Genomic DNA, 19,244 nt, shown 5'->3' on the forward strand with positions numbered 1-19,244 from the left:
GGAAAAGAGGAACAATCGCAATTCAGAACCCAAGAGATGGTTTAAGCAACCAAGCATACAGACAAACCATGCTGTTAAGGCTGCCTTTGTTCCCCCTTCGTTCAGCCCCCCTGTCCTGAGGGTGAGGGGCCTCAGCATTGCTGACCACCATGGTTTGCCCATCCAGACAAGCCTGGCAAACCACAGTGGGCACAATCAGGGGCTAACAGCCTCTGTTCAGAACCTCTGCATTCCAATGCAGCTCAGCAGTGCCCCCTAGAGGGTCTTGGGTTTCTTTCCCTGCAGTTTAACTATCTTCTGTGTTGGCTGAGCTTTTCTATAAAATGGCTCAAGGCTGAGAAATTCAGCTGGACAGTCCACTAAAGAGTGTCAGGAGGTTCATCCTGCCTGCTGGCCGATTGCAATAATATTCAAGGGGGCCCTGTCAGTCCATCCCACAAACCCCATCACATCATAGGGTTTGTATGCCACCAAGGTATACTCAGAGTAGACCCATTTAAATTAAGTATAAGTAAGTAAAGTAGAAGTATACTAAGTCCTTTAATTTCAATGGGTAGGGGTAAAATGGAAATAGCCCACCATTTCTGATTGGCTGATTGCAAAGAAGAATTAGCAATTCACACATCAATCCAAAGGTGTTAAAAATTCCACCCTTGGTGGAAAAATCTGGATCAAATAGTTTTCTTGTTCAGACTTGCATATATGTAATTTAAAAAATATACAACAGTGAGACAAAATACACATCCAGGGAATACATTGCAGCAGTAGAAACGGTGCTGTCATTGTAGTGAAGTTGGGAAAACTTGGTGTGTTAAACGCTGCTTCGTGCCGGAGTGAGGCATTGTGGGAGAGTTAAAACTGTGCCCTTGTGGGGAATGGATGTCTGGTCTTTTTAAATATAGAACTCCCTGTCTCCAGAAGTGTGAGTTAAATTGCATCCTGACTCTGGGCAGGTTGAGGTGTTATCTGATTTGCAGATCCGGGCAGCTGGGGGCTTGAATGTGGATTGGGGGTGAAAAGGTGCAGGAGACTAGCCAGTAATTTACAACTCAAGAGCCTGGTCAGAGAAGGAAGGAAGGGAGAGCCTTTTGATCTCAAGATCCCTGAGCATAAACAAAGTTCAGTTGTGCTGGTCTCCCAACAATCAGGAGATACAGTCTCATCATACAGCCATTGGCAAATTGGTAATTAACCCAAAGAAATGATCCTCCTCCTGCGGTATTCAAGGATAAAGGGTTGGGGGAATTGAGATGCAAATTGCAGAACATCTTGCCCTGGTGTTTCGCCTGAGGGCCATTTGACCAGTAAAGGGACTTTGACTATTTTAACTGTTGACTATTTGAACTTTGAACTGTTATTGCATGAGTATGGTTTTTAGTTAGCTATATTTTATAACGTTTTTATTTTCTGTTTGTAAGCTTTCAAGAACTGTGCCAACTTTTTGAGTGGTTTTTTCAATAAACTTGGAAAAGGACTTTTGCCTTTTGTATTCTGTGCCTTTTGTCCGGAGAAGCTAAACTGGTGCCTGGCTGTTTAGGACATCTACCTGTTGAATTTCTGTCTGTGTCACGGTATAGTGACACAGGGCTGGGAACCTGGTAAATATCGGAGGGGAGGGTCTCCTCCTTGAGCCCCATTTGAGGGTGGCTCAGGAAAGGAGGTGGTGGCAGCTTTACCGTTTGGCTTGTGACTTGCAACACCTAGCGACCTCTCCCTCTTCCTGCCAGGTCCTGCTGCGCTTAGGAGGACTGGTCAGGGGGGTGGATAGTTCCTGCTATTACTACAGTCGTCTTTGAGGTTTCTGGTCTTCCTCTGAACCACCTGAAGACATGCACAACAGAATCTTTTAGACAAGTTCTGAGGGTTCTCCTCCTCATGTCTGGAAGAGTGGAGATTCTAGTCCAGGGTGTGGTGCAGCCCTGAAGTGTCATTGCTCAGCACACTTGAATTGCTGGAGAGAGGTTCTCTGGCTCTCCTGCTGAAGGCTACTGGGCTACGGAAGCTGCCACGGCCTCTCAAGGAGCCTGTGGAAGAGCTGGCATGGATATCGCTGGCAACGAGGCAGTTTCGGGGGCCGCGCACCCCAGCCCAGATGCAGCAGCAGCAGAGAAGCTCCACGACAGCCCTCCTCACCTCCTTGCTCCCCAAGGCGTAGACGATGGGATTGATGAATGAGTTGGTCACGGCCAAGGTCAAGATCCAGCCAAAGAGTTTAGGGGGAGCCCAGGCTGTGTTGCCCCAAAAGGTATCTATCAGGAGGAGGATGAAGAGAGGGGTCCAGCAGATGAGGAAGGTGCAGAGGATCACCAGCACCGTCTTCAGCAGCCGCAGAGACCTCTTCCGGCTGCCCCGAGAAAAGGTCTGCTGGGTGCTTTTCTGGACCCAGCAGTAGATGGAGGCGTAGAGGCCCACGACGCCCACTAGGATGATACTGAAGACGATCACAGTGAAGAGGATGTAGTTCTTGTCGTAGAGGGGCAGGAGCGTGGAGCAGCGGGAGACGTGGCAGATGCAGTTCCAGCCCAGCAAGGGGAGGAGGCCAATGAGGATGGCCAGGCTCCAGCAGAAGGCGAAGAGGGCCCTCAGGCGGGTGGTCTTGCTGGACGCCTTCTCGGCAATGGGCTTCACCATGGCGCTGTAGCGCTCCACGGCTGTCACCAGCAGGCTGAAGGTGGAGGCCGCCAGGGCAACAAAGAGGACCCCCTCGCGGAGGAACCACATGGTGGGCGACAGCTGGAAGGTCCGGCTCCCCGACAACCAGAGGTTGATCAAGTAGGCCGTGCCGGCTAAGAGGTCGCTGAGGGTGATGCTGGCCAGGCAAGAGTAGACCCACCGGCGGGTGCGCACCTTGCGGATGATGGCCAGCAGCACCACCAGGTTCTCCAGGATGATGAGGCAGCTGGCAGCAATAATGACCATCTTCAGGACGCTCATCTGGTCTTCCTGGGGGCGGCGATTCTGCATCCTCCCTGTGAAGTTGTAATGGTACAGGATGATGTTGACGTGGTTTGTGTCCGTCGTTGGGTAACAGAGTTCTGGGCGATGGGCCGAAGCAAGTCGGGGGTCTGGGACAGACGTGGGGAGGGCCGTCCAAGGAGAGGGCGAGGAGGTGGAGTTGAAGAGCTCCATGTCAGTCATCTTCTAGATTGCTTGATGGATCAGTACGGAGACAAAACTGGGCCTATTCTTGGGAAGACGTGTTTGAGGCAACACAAGAGCACTCTTGGCCTTTGATGGAGGCAAAGCGATGTCCACTGCTTAGGCTCTCACAATAATGGACCCAAGGGGTGATGCTGGGGAAAGTCAGAATTCTGTGTGTCTTCTTGAGCTGATGGTTGCCAAACAAGGTCTCAAACATGAGAAGAACCAGCAGCTCACTCAGTCTCTGCACCTGGTTGGGAAGCAGGCAGGGGTGACCTCACTATGGCTGCCCAAATTTCACCAGAGCCCCACCCGTGGTCCATGGCCGGTCCAGAGTTCCATCTTGGCCAAATTTCTGCAAAAGAAAGGAGAGTCAACAAGGAGAGGTTGTTGAAATGAGAAAGAGGTCACCTGAGGGCATGTTTCCTGTTTTTTAAGGATGTGCTCCCTCTTTTTAGCAGTTCCTGGTATTGCCTTTTTTTGGGGGGGGGGGTGTTCCGGTGGCATCATTTCAGAGCAGAGCACAACACGTTTTCTGTTCTTACTCATCCGTCAATCAGTGCATGATGCTGGATGAAGAGGAATAAGTATTGAGGAACCGCAAGTTCCTTTGCTGCTGCGGAAGGGGTGTGGGAGAAAGGATATTGCTTTGCTGAGAAGAATGCATACCAAAAAAACAGCTCTTGAGAAACAACAACTGCTCACCTGACCTTTCGCTCGCCATGCATTTTGATATTTTATTGATTTACAGAGCAAGATCTATCTATTAATCAAATAAATCTCAAAGTGGCTTACATAAAACGGTATACAATATTCATTTTTTTTACTATTTCCTTGATGTAGGCTTACATGGCTTTTGTTGCTTTAAGTAGATCCGTTCAGCTAAGTCTTGCTCGGAGTATATCTATTGAAATGAATAGAACTACCATGGTCATATTCATTAATGGGCAGACTAAGTGAAAGACGGTCAAGTGCCACCTGTGGTGTGTAAGCAGATGCCACACGCTGCAACATTTCTCTGCAGATGCCACTCGCGTTATTGTTCCTGCCTGACATTGTTCTCTTGGTGCTGCAGTTATTTGCTAAATGCAGTTGCTTAAATGGTAAATTCAGACTGAAAGGCAGCCTGGTCTATTTTTTTATGTCCAAATTGTTTAATTAAAACAAAGCCCCACCCACGGAAAGAGAGTGTGTTTGAGTGTGCATGAGAAACCAGGCGGAAGTGGGACCAGGCGGCTTCCTGCGTCCTTAATCTGCCCTCACAAACACCCAGAAGAGAGAACTGTGGAGGCACGTGCCTCTTTCCGCTCCTGGGTTACGGTCGCCACAGAGGACTGTCTAGGCACCGTATTCTTTACAGTGAACATTATTATTCATTTCATTTCTATACTGCTTTATATTTTAAAGGGGAAATATTATTAAAACATCAAATAAAACAATCCAGAATAAAACAAATTCAAGCTTCAAGGAAAATATTCCAGATTCTTCTTTAAGTGACATTTTGCTTCCCCCGTATTTATTTGCCTACTTAATTTATGGAGCTGCTCCAGAGCAGAAGGCCCTTAGGAAGCCAGTGGGGTGTAGTGGTTAGGGGGTCAGACTAGGACCTGGGAGATCAGGGTTCAAATCCCCGCTCAGCCATGGAGCTCCCTGGGTGACCTGGTGAGTCAGTCACAGCCCCTCGCCCCCCTCACAGGGTTGTTGCAGGGATTGACGGCGGAGGGGAGCGGACCATGTTCTCCTTGGAGAAAAGAAGATAAAGGCAACAAATAAGCCCTTCTGCTTCCTTGCTTAGGAAAGCTGGAGGGTCCAGCCAGGTGGAGATGTCAGTCCAGAAATCTCCGCATGGTCACAGTTGGCTGTACGCCAGTCCCAAAATGCGGCTGTTGCCTGGAGGATTTCTAACACCGACAGTGGGGGGAAGGTGGGGGATATGATATAAATGGGGGGGGAGGGTGGCTGTCATCCCCCCCTCCATAAACCAGCACCTTCCATCAAATGGTAGGGCCAGCACTAGCTGAGAGAGAGATCATTTGGGTTCCGCCATCAGAAGCTCTATTGCACATCCCAGAATCCTTTGCAACATGGTGAGATTCTGTAACACAGAATGGGGAGCCTGTGGCCCCGTCCAGGTGTGCTCAGATGCAACAGCCCCCACTTCTCGTCCTGTGATGGCCTGGGACTCGGGCTCGGACTTGGAACCAGAGGAGACTCAGTCTGCACCGGATCCTTTGCCTCAGGCATCATCTGAACCAAGTCTGGGGCCTGATCCTGAAGAGTCCCAGTCTGCACAGGTTCCCCTGCAACAAGCACCAGCTGGGCCGAGGAGTCAGGGGCCTGAGCCTGCCCTGGCTCCAGATGCGGGGATGACCTCGCTGCCTTCAGCTGGGCCATCACTTACAGCTGCTCCTCTACCAGTTGGGTCAGGAGATGCTGAGGCGGTCTCTGGGTCTAGTAACCCACCGACGTCTCCCGAGCTGCAGAGACTGAGGTCTGAGAGAAGGAGAGACCTGAGTACTTGCAGGAGGAGTGCTTGCCTTTGGGTGAAACAGGGAAATGAGTCGCCGGGGGATCAGGACCAGCCGTTACCCCGACAGAAATAAAAGGCTGTCGGACCCCGTCCCAGGTTGCGGGAGCAACATTGCTGCATGCTAGAACCTGTACCTGTCCTTGCCTGGTTTCCTGCCTCGTGTCCTGCCTTGGCCCTGTCAGACTGACTCCTAGCAGAACCTACGGATTCCGGACCGGTCCTGGACCGTGTTTCATGGGTTACCCGCAGGCCCAGCACACGTCCCATTGCCTGCTGGGAGTTCCATAAGTAGCTGGAGGCTCAGAGCTTGCTGGGTGACTGTGGGCCAGTAGCGCCCTTGGCCTGGCCTGCCCCACAGGGTTGTTGTGAAGATAAAAGCAAAGGGAAGGAATCACGGCACGCACGTGCTCTATACGCCGGCCTAAGCTCCTTAGAGAAATTGCAGGATTTTATTTGTTAAAAAAGAAGTCATGTCCTGTTTCTCAACATCTGCAGAGGCTTGCGTTGCAATGTTCTTTACGATTTGCGCGTTGCAACTTTTGCAAGTCTTAATTGAGGCTCTAGGTGCCGGGAAGGAAAAAAACACCACAGCAGCAACCCCTGTGCGTCACCCCAGTTCTCGGATCAAAGTGTGGAAATGAAGAAGAAAAGGCATTAAGCAAAGTAAGGCATTGCAGGTGGATGTGGAAAGCCTGGAAACCCGGCAGAGAGACAGAGGGCAAGTGAAGAGGGAAATAGACCTGAATAGACCACAGAAGGAGGGAGATGAATGCAGGCGAGGAATCCTGGAATGTAGGGAACTGCCTTGCAGTGGGTCAGACTGAGTGATGCTCCTTCTCCTGAAGGAGCGGCTCTCAAACTTCTCCAGGCCTCCTTGGTCCCATAAACTCACCCCCAGCGCCCACAACCCCTCCCTATAAAGCAGCAGTCAACACAACCCACAAAGGAGCATAATCTCATAGAATCGTAGAGTTGGAAGGGACCCTGAGGGTCATCTAGCCCAACCCCCTGCAATGCAGGAATATGCAGCTCTCCCAGACGGGGATCAAACCGGCAACCTTGCCTTTGCCCACACCACGCTGTAGCCAACTGAGCTAACACAATGACATTCGGAACAGTTACAATTAAGTGCACATTGATTCAAAACCCAATTAGAATTACTTGGTTTCATTAATTCGACAAAGCTGATTCAGAGACCAGCTTTTCAAAGTCGGATAGACATTTATTAAAACTTCCAACCCTCCATGCTGTTCCTGCCCCCCCCCCCGGACAGTACCACCCTCCTTGGGCACCTCTGCCCTAAAGTGAGACTCTAATCCTCGTGATTCTAGGAGGAGGACGGTTTCAGACTGGGATACAGGAAGCTGCCCTGTTCTGAGTCCACTACTGGACCTTTTCACTCAGTGTTGTCTAGAGAAGCTGCTGTGTCTCTGCAGAGCTTCAGGCAGGGGACATTCCCAGCCCTCCCTGGAGATGACCAGGATTGAACCTGGGACCTTCTGCATGCAAAGCAGATGCTCTGCCACGGAGCTCAGTGCAAGAGCAGGTGTCCTGCATGCAGAAGGTCCCAGGTTCTCCCTTTATCAAAGAATCACTTAGCAGGAGATGGCAAATTAGCAGTCAGTGGAGACAAGACAGAAGGATATTATCTGAGCCATTGTAAGGCAGATTTCTACATTTCCTATTTTAATAGGACCATGAGGACTAGGATCCTAATTTTTTCAGGGAAAGGAATCATAGAATTGTAGAGTTGGGAGGGACCCCAAGGATAATCTCGTCCAACACCCTGCAACACAGGAACATTCCCCCCAGTGTGGGGCTCAAACCCACATTCTACCTACTGAGCTGCAGACCTTACATAAATCCCCCCCCATCCCATCCCTGGCAACTCCAGGATCAAACAGCAAACAAACCTCCTCAACCAGAGGAGAGCCACTGCCAGTCAGAGTAAGCAATACTGGTCTAGATGCAGAATCTGTCGTGAAAGAAGGCATCCTCTGAAGTCACCAGGACTGCAGATGTAGAAGGCAAGAGAGGGACTGCAGAAACACCATGCATTCAAAGCACGCCCCCCCCCAGAAGAATCCTGGGAACTGTTGTTTGGTTAAGAGTGTTGGGAACGGTAACTGTGAAGGTGAGGCTGCAGTTCTTGGCTGGGCGGAATGTGCTTTAAATGCATGATGTGTGCAATTCTGAAAGCGGGAGCTTATGTGGACAGGTGGGTAATTATGAATGGAAAGATGGATAGGAGGAAAGTTAAGTAGCTGCCAGCTCCCCTCTCTTCCAGGCTCACCTGCTCTGATGGATTGGGCCCCCAAGCGCCGGTGGCTGCAGCATCCAATTCTCTCCCGGCAAAAGTGAGGTGACCAAATTGTTGTGGTTGCTTTTTGTATGTTTGCTGAAAAAAACATGGTGGCATGTGCCCTACCCAGCAAAACAAGAGGAAGGGGATGTTGCTACACACCCAGAACCGAGAAACCACATTTTGGCTGCTGCAGGATGGACCCACCCTAGCGAGAAACAGGGCGGTGGTTGCTGGAACTGTCACAAAAACCTTTAGGTCTGATCAACCTCCCTTTGCTCAAGAAGGTGGTGAACTTGGAGACTGTTGATTCACAGGGATGGCTAAGCAATGACTCCTAAAGAACAATTTAAAAGCCCCAGAAGATTGGGGCCTTATAAGAGCTGAGGCTCACATAATTTAATGGAGGTTCCTTGGGGCAGGGAGCTCTCACCTGGCCTACTCTGTACTTAGGAAGGTTGCCTGTCTGTTTGTCAGCTCTTCGTTTGGAGACCTCTTAAGATACCAGATTTTGCATGGTGGTTCCTAAGATCAAGGAGAGGCTTTCATCTACTTTTTGAATGTGATTGGATGCCATAACGCTCTTCTAAATAGCACTGATGTTTTTAGTTTAGCAGGCATACATTGTGCAATAATCACAGATGACCCCCCTCCCAAACTCACTCTCCCCAGGAGGTGATGTGGGTCCTTTCCCCCTCTTGAACAGTACACAGAGCTGAAGGAGAATGCTGAAGGAGTGGCGCTCCTTCCCATTTTGGCTGCACACATCAGAAGACCCTTCTGGATCAGGCCAGTGGCTCCTCCAGCCCAGCATCCTGTTCCCACAGTGGCCAAACAGACGACCCCAATGGGAAGCCAGCAGGGAGGGTTCAAGCACAAGGCTCCCAGTACATTTCCAAGCACAATTCAAAGCGTTGGTGTTGACCTTTAAAGCCCTAAACGGCCTCAGCCCAGTAAACCTGAAGGAGTGTCTCCACCCCCATCGTTCTGCCCGGACACCAAGGTCCAGCTCTGAGGGTCTTCTGGCAGTTCCCTCACTGTGAGAAGCAAAGCTTTAGGGAAACAGGCAGAGGGCCTTCTCGGTGGTGGCACCTGCCCTGTGGAACACCCTCCCATCAGATGTCAAGGAAATAAACAACTACCTGACATTTAGAAAACATCTGAAGACAGCCCTGTTTAGGGAAGCTTTTAATGTGTGACATTTTGGTGTATTTTTAATCTTTGTTGTGGCTGGGGAAACCCATCCAGATGGGTGGGGAACAAATAATAAATGATAATGATAAGAGCCCTCCCAGCATTGCTGCCTCTGGCCGTGGAGGTGCAGCACAGCGACTGTGGCTACTGGCCTCTGGTAGCCTTATCCCTTAGGGCAGGTTTGCAGCCTCTCTCCTTCAACTCTGATTTTCAAGGATTGGATTAATTCCATTGGACCAAATTTCTACCTGAACCCCCTTGGAAAATCTCTCACTTTCTTTGTGGATTTGTGCCAGTGGGGGGGCTCCAGGGGGTGGGATGGGGGAAGAGAAGTGACCAGCAGGGGTGGCACCCAGGGCATTTGCTTGGAAATCCAAAAGTGTCCGCAGTAAGCAAGATTCTAGCACTGCAAGAGCTTCAGGTTTCTATTTACACACACACACACACACACACACACACACACACACTGCCCAAGCAAGCAGGAGACATGGATGGAGATCAAGGACACCCACCAGCCAGGCAAAAGCTCTTGAGAAAGGCCACTGATAGGTGTGATCTGCAGAGAGTCCTGAGGACAAGATGAAGATGTCTGGAGAGGTGCATTTGGCTCCCAAGTGTCATGCACTGGTTGGATGCAGAGGAAGAGGGGGAGGAACTATCTGGGGAACCCCCCCAAGTGAAGAAGACTCAAAGCCTGGGGACTGACGGATGGTGGGACAATGATGAGTGATCAGAGAAAGAAGACTGAGAAGCGCTAGAAGCTGAAGAGGCAACAGTCAGCAGGGTGAGAGAGAGCAGTCCAGAATCAGAGGCAGCTGATGCAGGAGGCTGCCAGGAGGGAGAGGAGTCTGGCTGGGGAAGTAGCCTGGGGGGCCTCCCCTCCTGCTGTGACAAGCTCCCCTCTCATCTTGCAGAAGCAGGAAGAGCAAGTCTCAGAGCTCTTGTAGAAAGTCCTGGAGAGGAGGGGGCATGGATAAGGTTGTGGGGGGGTTGGGACTCTCTCTCGGAGACTTCATGGGGCCAGACTCACCATGCCAAGTCCACAGAGATTGTGCTTTTGCTAATAAATGGTTAACGCCAAGTTTGAACAGTGTGATTTGCTGCTGGCTGGCTGCTTTTTGGCATGCAGGCTCCCTGCCTCCCCTTCCCTATGTCCTCAGGCAGCCCCTCCTCCCCTGGAGGTGCGATGATGTCACAAAAGGCAGGTGAGGAAAGGGCCAGTTGGCTCCTGGTGTCAATCCTCCTGACTGACAGCTGAGATTGGTGGCTTCATCTCCCTCTCTCTTTCTGCCTTGGCTTGTTTTCGAATCCTGGCAAGTGGAGTTGTTGCTGCAGAGACCTCTGGCTCGGCTTGGTGAGTTGGCAGAGGAGGAACCAATCAGAAGCTCTCCTCCACCCCCTTCTCCCTCTCTTCCCGTCACTGGGAAGTTTCTGTCTCCTGCCCCCTTTCCACCAGGATGAGGCCTTTGGGGGTGTTATCCTTCCACTGGCAGAGGCAGCGGGGCGACTGGGATCCCAAGAGGGACAGCTGCTGTTCTGCTCAGGTCCTGCTTGCGAGGTTCCCAATGGTGGCATCGAGTTGACCTCTGGGAAAACAGGAGGTTGGGCAGTTTCAAACTGTTTTTAATATTGTGTTTTAATAGTTACAACCCACACTGGGACCTTTGAGTGAAGGGCGAGTAATGCATTTTAATAGCAGGAGTAGAATCATAGAATTGTAGAGTTGGAAGGGAACCGGGTGGTCATCTAGTCCAACCCCCTGCAATGCAGGAATCCTGTACATTTTGGCAAAGCAATTTCCCCTAGCACAGCACATTTTTGCACGTTGTGTTCAGTATGATATGCATCTGTAGGCACACTTTACCCTAGTCCATGCATTTTTGTTCACATTACTTAGGTGCAGAAAAAGACACCAAAGTTCAGAGAGGTGCAAATTTCAAAGGATAGCTTTGTTTCATTCTTTCCGAAAGTGCAAATTAGGTCAGGTTTACCATTCAATGCAAACCAAATCAGGTTGCTCCCCCACCCCCAGTCCCTAGTCCCTAGTGACTGATGCCAGACGAAATAAATACAACGTTTTGCGTGTGTGGCTCAGAACACAGACACTTCTCAGTCTTCCTTCTCCTTTTGCAGGATCCCCAAGGTGTCTCTCTCATTGTGCTCTTGGGGGGCTTGCAAAAGTCACATGCTTGGGCCAGGACACAGGTGCTGCTGCTGTTAACGCAACAGACTAATGCTGTTATTGTACAAGGGGAAGGAGCAGAGGGGTGTTGGCACATGATCTCTAGCAGATAAAGATGCTTCTTTCTCAGAAGACCTGCAATTGATGACGCAGGCTTTGTCCCACAGGCTGAGAGCCTTAGATCTTTCTTCAGAAAAAGGAAGTCAACATGTGCCAACAGTCAAACAGGTGTACATTGCAGATATTGTGAGCCATATCTTTCACCGAGCATCAGTCTGGTTCACTGGGCTTCAGTTTGATTTAGAAGGAACCAAGGACAGGGAGCGGGGGTGAGAAAGTGAATTCAGTGTGCATTTGAAGGCCAATCCATTAAACTGGCACTTTCCGTAACAATGCGGGAATCAAAACACAGTCCTCTGAAATTCACACTCATCTGAAATTTGCAATTCAGGTCTCCAGCCAAAGCATGTTTGCAAAAGTGCACCTATTATAATCAGAGAACTGTAGAGTTAGAAGGGACCTCCAAGGATCCTCTAGCCCAACCCCCTGCAGGAGTCACAGCTAAAAAATATCTGAAAGATATCCAATGTCGTGTTAAAAAGTTCCAAGGAAGGAGAGTCCGCCATCTTCCGAAGGAGTCTGTTCCACTCTTGAACGGCTCTTAACGCCAGGAAGTTCTCCCTGATGTCAAGTCAGAATCCCAAGGGAGAAGGCAAAAGGGAGGAACAACTTCTCTCAATACACTTTCTCCATGCCAAAGACCTCCATTGGCTCCCAGTACGTTTCCGAGCACAATTCAAAGTGTTTAAAGCCCTAAATGGCCTCGGCCCAGTAGACCTGAAGGAGCATCTCCACCCCCATTGTTTTGCCTGGACACGGAGGTCCAGCACCGATGGCCTTCTGGGGATTCCCTCACTTGGGGAGCAAAGCTACAGGGAACCAGGCAGAGGGCCTTCTCGGTAGTGGTGTGGAACGCCCTCCCGTCAGATGTCAAAGGCATAAACAACTGCCTGAAATTTAGAAGACATCTGAAGGGAAGTTTTTAATGTGTGACATTTTAATGTATTTTTAATCTTTGTTGGAAGCTGCCCAGAGTGGCTGGGGAAACCCAGCCAGGTGGGCGGGGTACAAATAATAAATTATTATTATTATTATTATTATTATTATTATTATTATTATTATTATTTTATGAACTTCTGCCATGTCACCTTGGTGCTGCTAACGCAGCAACAACAACACAGGAGGCAGCAGATACAAGTCACCCTCCTTGCCGCCAAGTGCTTTGTATGGACTGGACACAGAGGAATGGTGGGAGGAACCAGCTGGGGAACACGAAGGGGAGAGCCTCCAGAAGAAAAAGGGGAACAGACTTGGAAGAGGTGTCCGAAGGGCTTAGTGAGCAAGGGGAGTCTGTGGCAGAAGCTGAAGCAGGAGAGGAAGGACACTTCAGCCTGTGAAGAGGCCTGGCTGTCTCCCCCTCCTGCTGCGACCAGCTCCCCTCCCTGCTTGTCTCCCAGAACCAGGAGAGGCATGCAAAGGGCGGAGGAGAGGTTGGCTGCAAGCTGGCGTAGACTCTGCTTGCTTGGGGAAAGCCCTGGAGAGGAGGGGACTTAGATCTGCAGAAGGAGGTGGGCCTCTCAGTCTTGGCAACTGGTTTTCCTGGAGTGAGACCACCAGGAATGAGCTGCTCTGTTCCTTAGGCCTGACAGGGAACCAAGTGTATGAAGAGTGTGGTTTTGCTGATCACGAGTTAACTCAGACTTCAAACTGTGTGGTTACTGGCCGGTATCTTCCTGTGACATAGTTTGACTTCACCCCCATTGTCTCTGGAGACATACAGAGGCCGACTCAACCATGCCACCTCCCCTATCATGTATTTTTTTTTGGGGGGGGGGGTTATTTCATTTCCTCCCGGGTGCCACATTCTCTGTCTTTTTCTTTTCCAGCATAGATTTGTGACATCTCCTCTGCTGCTCCAGTTCCTACGTCACATTTCGAGTTTCCTTCCCTTTGGAAGAAAGGCCTCTTGTCTGCTGGCAGCCTTTCCGAAGTGGATGGGGGATATTCATGGACCATTCAAAACCTCCGCCATCCCAGGGAGGCCTTAATCCAAATGCCTCCCAGCCCCAGCAACCGGGGGCGCACCCATCTTCTCAGTCATATGCCGGCTACCCGCCAGGGCCATACCCGTCTGCTTATTCCACCTACCCGGCATACGCACCGCCATACGGGTACCAGGGCTACCAGGCCTACCCTGCCCCTCTGCCTTCGGGACTAGCCTATGGGCCTGGGCCTGGACACCCCGTGTACATCATAGAAGAGCGGAAGGAGCCCTCCACCTTGGCCACCTGCCTGGCCGCTTGCTGGGCCACCCTCTGCTGCTGCTGCGTCTGGGACATCTTGACGGCCCCCCGGCTACCATGAAGGGCCTCTCAGGACCTCGGCTGTGGATTCCCGTGCCTCCTCCTCCTCCTCTCCAGCTTTGAGCACTGTAATAAAATATTTGATTTGCACAGCAATACAAGTCTGTGGTAGACTTGGCCTTAAGAACTTAGGCAGAGGCCTGCTGGGTCAAGCCCACCAAACCCAGCGTCTTGTGGGGATGCTCCAAGGGGAAGCCCACAAGCCCACCCTGTGCGCCACAGCCCCCTCCCCTCCTGAGGTTTCCACATTCACCTTCCTGTGGTCCATCAGGACATTCCTTATGGCAGCGCTTCTCAGCCTGTGGGTCCCCAGATGTTGTTGGACTACAACTCCCATCATCCCTGAGCTCTGGCCTTGCTAGCTAGGGGTGATGGGAGTTGTAGTTCTGCAACACCTGGGGACCCACAGGTTGAGAAAGGCTGCCTTATGGGCTCTTCCATGCTGCTTCCATATGGACACTGGCCTGAAGGAGGACAGTCGTGTTGTGGGCACCCACCTTTTATGAGGCACATGCATGGCCATAGAATCACAGAACCATAGAGGGGCTGGAAGGGACCCTGAGGGCCATCTAGTCCAACCCCCTGTGATGCAGGGATATGCCGCTGTCCCATGTGGGGATCGAACCTGCAATCTTGGCGTTGTCAGCACCATTAGCTGAGCTGTATGTTCCAAATGTTCCTCTTCCCATGTTCCCCCTGCACACCTTCTGTTCTTTTTTCAGAACTCAGAAAACATGGCTTGTTTTTATTTTTTTAACACAGTGCAATGGCTGCACAATTTCTTCACATGCAGATGACCTACAGCACAGCTGCTCTAACCAGTTAACCGCCTGTGTAGATGGCGCTCCAGCCAGTTCCTTTCTTCCCTCTAAAAACCTGCTCTACTATAATAATAATAATAATAATAATAATAATAATAATTTATTATTTATACCCCGCCCATCTGGCTGGGCCTCCCCAGCCACTCTGGGCGGCTTCCATAAAAACCAAAAATACAGTAAAATATCACACATTAAAAACTTCCCTGAACAGGGCTGCCTTAAGATGTCTTCTGAATGTCAGGTAGTTGTTTATCTCTTTGACATCTGCTGGAAGGGCATTCCACAGGGCGGGCGCCACTACCGAGAAGGCCCTCTGCCTGGTTCCCTGTAGCTTTGCTTCTCGCAATGAGGGAACCGCCAGAAGGCCCTCGGCACTGGACCTCAGCGTCCGGGCAGAATGATGGGGGTGGAGACGCTCCTTCAGGTATACTGGACCGAGGCCGTTTAGGGCTTTAAAGGTCAGCACCAACACTTTGAATTGTGCTCGGAAACGTACTGGGAGCCAATGTAGCTCTACCACCTTAACCACCCCCTTTCCCAATAGTATTAAATTTATATTCTTTTCACACTCCATCGCTGCCCCCCTCCATTGCAGCTGCATATGAATGTGCTCAAGTGAGCCAGTGTGGTGTAGTGGTTAGGAGTGGTAGACTCGTAACCTGGTGAACCGGGTTCGCTTCCCCGCTCCTCCACCTGCAGCTGCTGGGTGACCTTGGCCAGTCACACTTCTCTGAAGTCTCAGCCCAACTCACCTCACAGAGTGTTTGTTGTGGGGAGGAAGGGAAAGGAGAATGTGAGCCGCTTTGAGACTCCTTAATGGGAATCAAATCCAAACTCCTCCTCCTCTTCTTCAAGTGTGCATGTGTGATGATCATGAGAGGGGAAGGCAGAATTTAACTCTTTCCACACAAACAGTGGTCCCACTCCACATCTGGGACTGGAGGAAGGGGAAGTCTACCCTCTTGCCTAGAGGATCCCCTTTACACCCCAGGCGCCTGGAAAGAGGGTTGTTATCCCCCTTCCGGCTTAAAGAAGAACAGAAGCAACAGCATCCTGACAAACCTTCCACACCTGGAAGCACCCTTAGTTTGCAGCCTTGTCCAATACAGTTGTTGAACAGATGTTATGAATGACAACCGTCACCAGCTCCAACCATGGCACTTGTGTCAGGGAAAGGGGATGGAAAGTAGAGGCTGGAACCTAATGGAAGTTAAAACAGGGAAATTCACAGCAGGGGGGGCGAAATGCTATTCCCGCTTTTCCACTGCAATGACCTTCAACCATCCCCAGTCCTGTCCGAAGGGCTAGGGGGCCCTTCCTGAACACACACACACACACCGGACATATGTTCAATTACAAATGCTCCAACATTTTCCAGGAAGAAACCAAGACTCCCCCCTCCATCATCCCACTGCTGCCACTTGCCGACTCGCACACCCTGACATCACATCCGCTATCACCGCTTGCCTGTGTGAAACACAAGAGCAGTCAAGTACAACATTCCTAGAGTGAACATGTTTACACATAGAATCATAGAATGATAGAGTTGGAAGAGACCACAAGGGCCATCGAGTCCAACCCCCTGCCAAGCAGGAAACACCATCAGAGCACTCCTGACATATGGTTGTCAAGCCTCTGCTTAAAGACCTCCAAAGAAGGAGACGCCACCACACTCCTTGGCAGCAAATTCCACTGTCAAACAGCTCTTACTGTCAGGAAGTTCTTCCTAATGTTTAGGTGGAATCTTCTTTCTTGTAGTTTGGATCCATTGCTCCGTGTCCGCTTCTCTGGAGCAGCAGAAAACAACCTTTCTCCCTCCTCTATGTGACATCCTTTTATATATTTGAACATGGCTATCATATCACCCCTTAACCTCCTCTTCTCCAGGCTAAACATGCCCAGCTCCCTTAGCCGTTCCTCATAAGGCATCGTTTCCAGGCCTTTGACCATTTTGGTTGCCCTCCTCTGGACACGTTCCAGTTTGTCAGTGTCCTTCTTGAACTGTGGCGCCCAGAACTGGACACAGTACTCCAGGTGAGGTCTGACCAGAGCAGAATACAGTGGCACTATTACTTCCCTTGATCTAGATGCTATACTCCTATTGATGCAGCCCAGAATTGCATTGGCTTTTTTAGCTGCCGCGTCACACTGTTGGCTTATGTCTAGTTTGTGGTCAACCAAGACTCTTAGATCCTTTTCACATGTAGTGCTCTCAAGCCAGGTGTCACCCATCTTGTATTTGTGCCTCTCATTTTTTTTGCCCAAGTGCAATACTTTACATTTCTCCCTGTTAAAGTTCATCTTGTTTGTTTTGGCCCAGTTCTCTAGTCTGTCAAGGTCGTGAGGGGAAATGTTTGTCCAGCCAGCAGGTAAACTTCCTGTTTCCTTCTGGGCTGGGACAGACTTCCTCTGCATGTGACTAGAGGTGGGCGTGGCCTCACCTGTGCAGGTAACAACAAAAGCACAGGGCAGGACAGCCATCTCTCTATGACTATTTTGTCAAAGAAGCAACATCTGCTTAGCCAAAGATGCTCTCTTCCAGCCAAGAGAGGATAAAGAGACTGTCTCCTTATGAGATAGTTTCCAGGTGTATGTTACTTTTCTAAGCTAAGTCTGCTTTCTGGGATCCGATTGTGAACAGAATGTGAGTGAGTAAACTCTTTTTATACTTTTATAGAAAACTCTGTCGTGTCATATCTTTTATGAGGGAATAAGGGGAAAATACCAGAACAGTTATTATAGAGGCTTTAGCAAGCGTGAGCAAACACATCTACTGTGAGTTTAAAAAGGGGGGGGGGGTTACTCTGCTAAATTGTGAACTTGTTTACACAAGTTGGAAAGGCTATAATCAAACAATATATCCTCTCCTGCATCCCTGAACATTCCCACAGCCTGCCTAACCCCACCACCACCACTGCCACTTGCTGTCCTGTAGCCTTACTGGCTTGCTTGTGTGCACGCCTGCCACTGTGCCCTAGTGGTGCCCTGCCGCTCTGCCACGTGCCACCGCCTGCCCCCAAGCGCACACAAGGAGGGCCACAGTGACATCCTTCCACAAGCAGCCCTGTGTTTCAGGGGGCTGTGGCCCTCCTGGCGTGTGGGGCAGGCGGCAATGGCCAGTCAGCAAGGTGCAGAACCGAAAGAGCACGGGCTAAAAGAGAACCTTTTGGTGCCACGCTGTTTTGGTTCCCCTTGGCTGAAATCCCGGGAAATCCCAGGGTGGAATCAGAAGCCGGGGCAGCTACTGTAATTCCGCAAAGTCCCTGTAAAAATGGGACAGTTAGAGGGTCTGCAATTAGGGCTTCAAAAACCCTAATTAAAATTGGCCCTGCCCACCAAATTGAATTTGGGCCAGATATGGGGGTGGGGGTGCATAGCCCCAGCATATACTATCAGGGCTGGATTTCAGTTTGATGAGGCCTTCGGCTACTGAAGGTAATGGGGCCCTTCCTATGTCCAGCTGTCCTTTGTCATCAACAAATTGTCACTTTTTTTTGTGTTGAATATATGATATATGGTAATTTATGGACCTAATAGGTATCTCAAACCATTTGCACATGTTGCTCTGCAACCAGTTCATGCAGAATGTCGGCACCCTATATATAGAAAGGAGCAAACCAGGGATATTTTAGGGAGCAGGCGAGCAGGCAGGGCCCAGGACTTGCATCATAGGAGCCAGCACAACACAAAACACGGTTGGTGCATGTAGGTGTTATTTTATTATTTTATCTTATATTTTGGAGATGTACACCCAGTCTTTTTCCTTTAAATTTTTTGGGGCCCCCAAGAGAGTGGGATCCTAAGCTAGAGCTTGTTTAGCTTATACAGTGGTACCTCGGGTTACAGACACTTCAGGTTACAGGCGCTTCAGGTTACAGACTCCGCTAACCCAGAAATAGTGCTTCAGGTTAAGAACTTTGCTTCAGGATGAGAACAAAATCGTGCTCTGGCGGCGCAGCGGCAGCAGGAGGCCCCATTAGCTAAAGTGGTGCTTCAGGTTAAGAACAGTTTCAGGTTAAGAACAGACCTCTGGAATGAATGAAGTACTTAACCCGAGGTACCACTGTACGTAAATCCGGCACTGTCTATGGCAAAGTGTAGCATAATGTTAGTGCCATACTATGACCTGGGAGACCAGGGTTCGAATCCCCCCTCGGCCATGTAGCTCACTGGGTGACGTTGGGCCAGTCACTCCCTCTTAGGGTTGCTGTGAAGATAAACTGGGGAGGGAGAAGCCATGTCCACCCCCTTGGGCTTCTTGACGAGGTAGGAAGGCGTCATGTGATAAAAACAGAAACAAATATTAGCGAGAAGGACATACAGAGGTGCGTCTTATAAGGGGAAATCTCTTTGCAAAAATGAGTATTTTGAGGAAATTGCAAGTAAATGTATGGTAGGAGAAAAGGGCATGAGAATGAAGAATGTCCATGAGGGGGTTTCGTTTTTGTTTTTTGTATTAAAACAAAACTAGAAATGCAGAGAATCAAACTTAAGATTGGAGAAAATGAGAAACTGAGATGAGCAGATTCCTAATTACTTGCTACGATTTCGGTGCTGTATGACCTTCTTGTGTTTATAGCTATACAGTGGTACCTCGGCTTAAGAACTTAATTCGTTCCGGAGGTCCCTTCTTAACCTGATACTGTTCTTA

At 50.0% G+C, this 19,244-nt stretch overlaps 1 protein-coding gene across 1 annotated transcript; it reads right to left on the bottom strand.

The window, feature by feature from the left end:
- Window positions 1–1,595: 1,595 nt before the first annotated feature.
- S1PR4 (sphingosine-1-phosphate receptor 4) lies at window positions 1,596–3,489 on the bottom strand. The gene has a single exon (XM_053372702.1). It carries the CDS (start codon window positions 3,136–3,138, stop codon window positions 1,897–1,899), a length of 1,242 nt encoding a protein of 413 aa, XP_053228677.1. The 5' UTR covers window positions 3,139–3,489; the 3' UTR covers window positions 1,596–1,896.
- Between the last annotated feature and the right edge of the window lie 15,755 nt (window positions 3,490–19,244).

The sequence above is a fragment of the Podarcis raffonei genome, chromosome 18, assembly GCF_027172205.1.
Source record: "Podarcis raffonei isolate rPodRaf1 chromosome 18, rPodRaf1.pri, whole genome shotgun sequence".
NCBI classification, from domain to species: domain Eukaryota; kingdom Metazoa; phylum Chordata; class Lepidosauria; order Squamata; family Lacertidae; genus Podarcis; species Podarcis raffonei.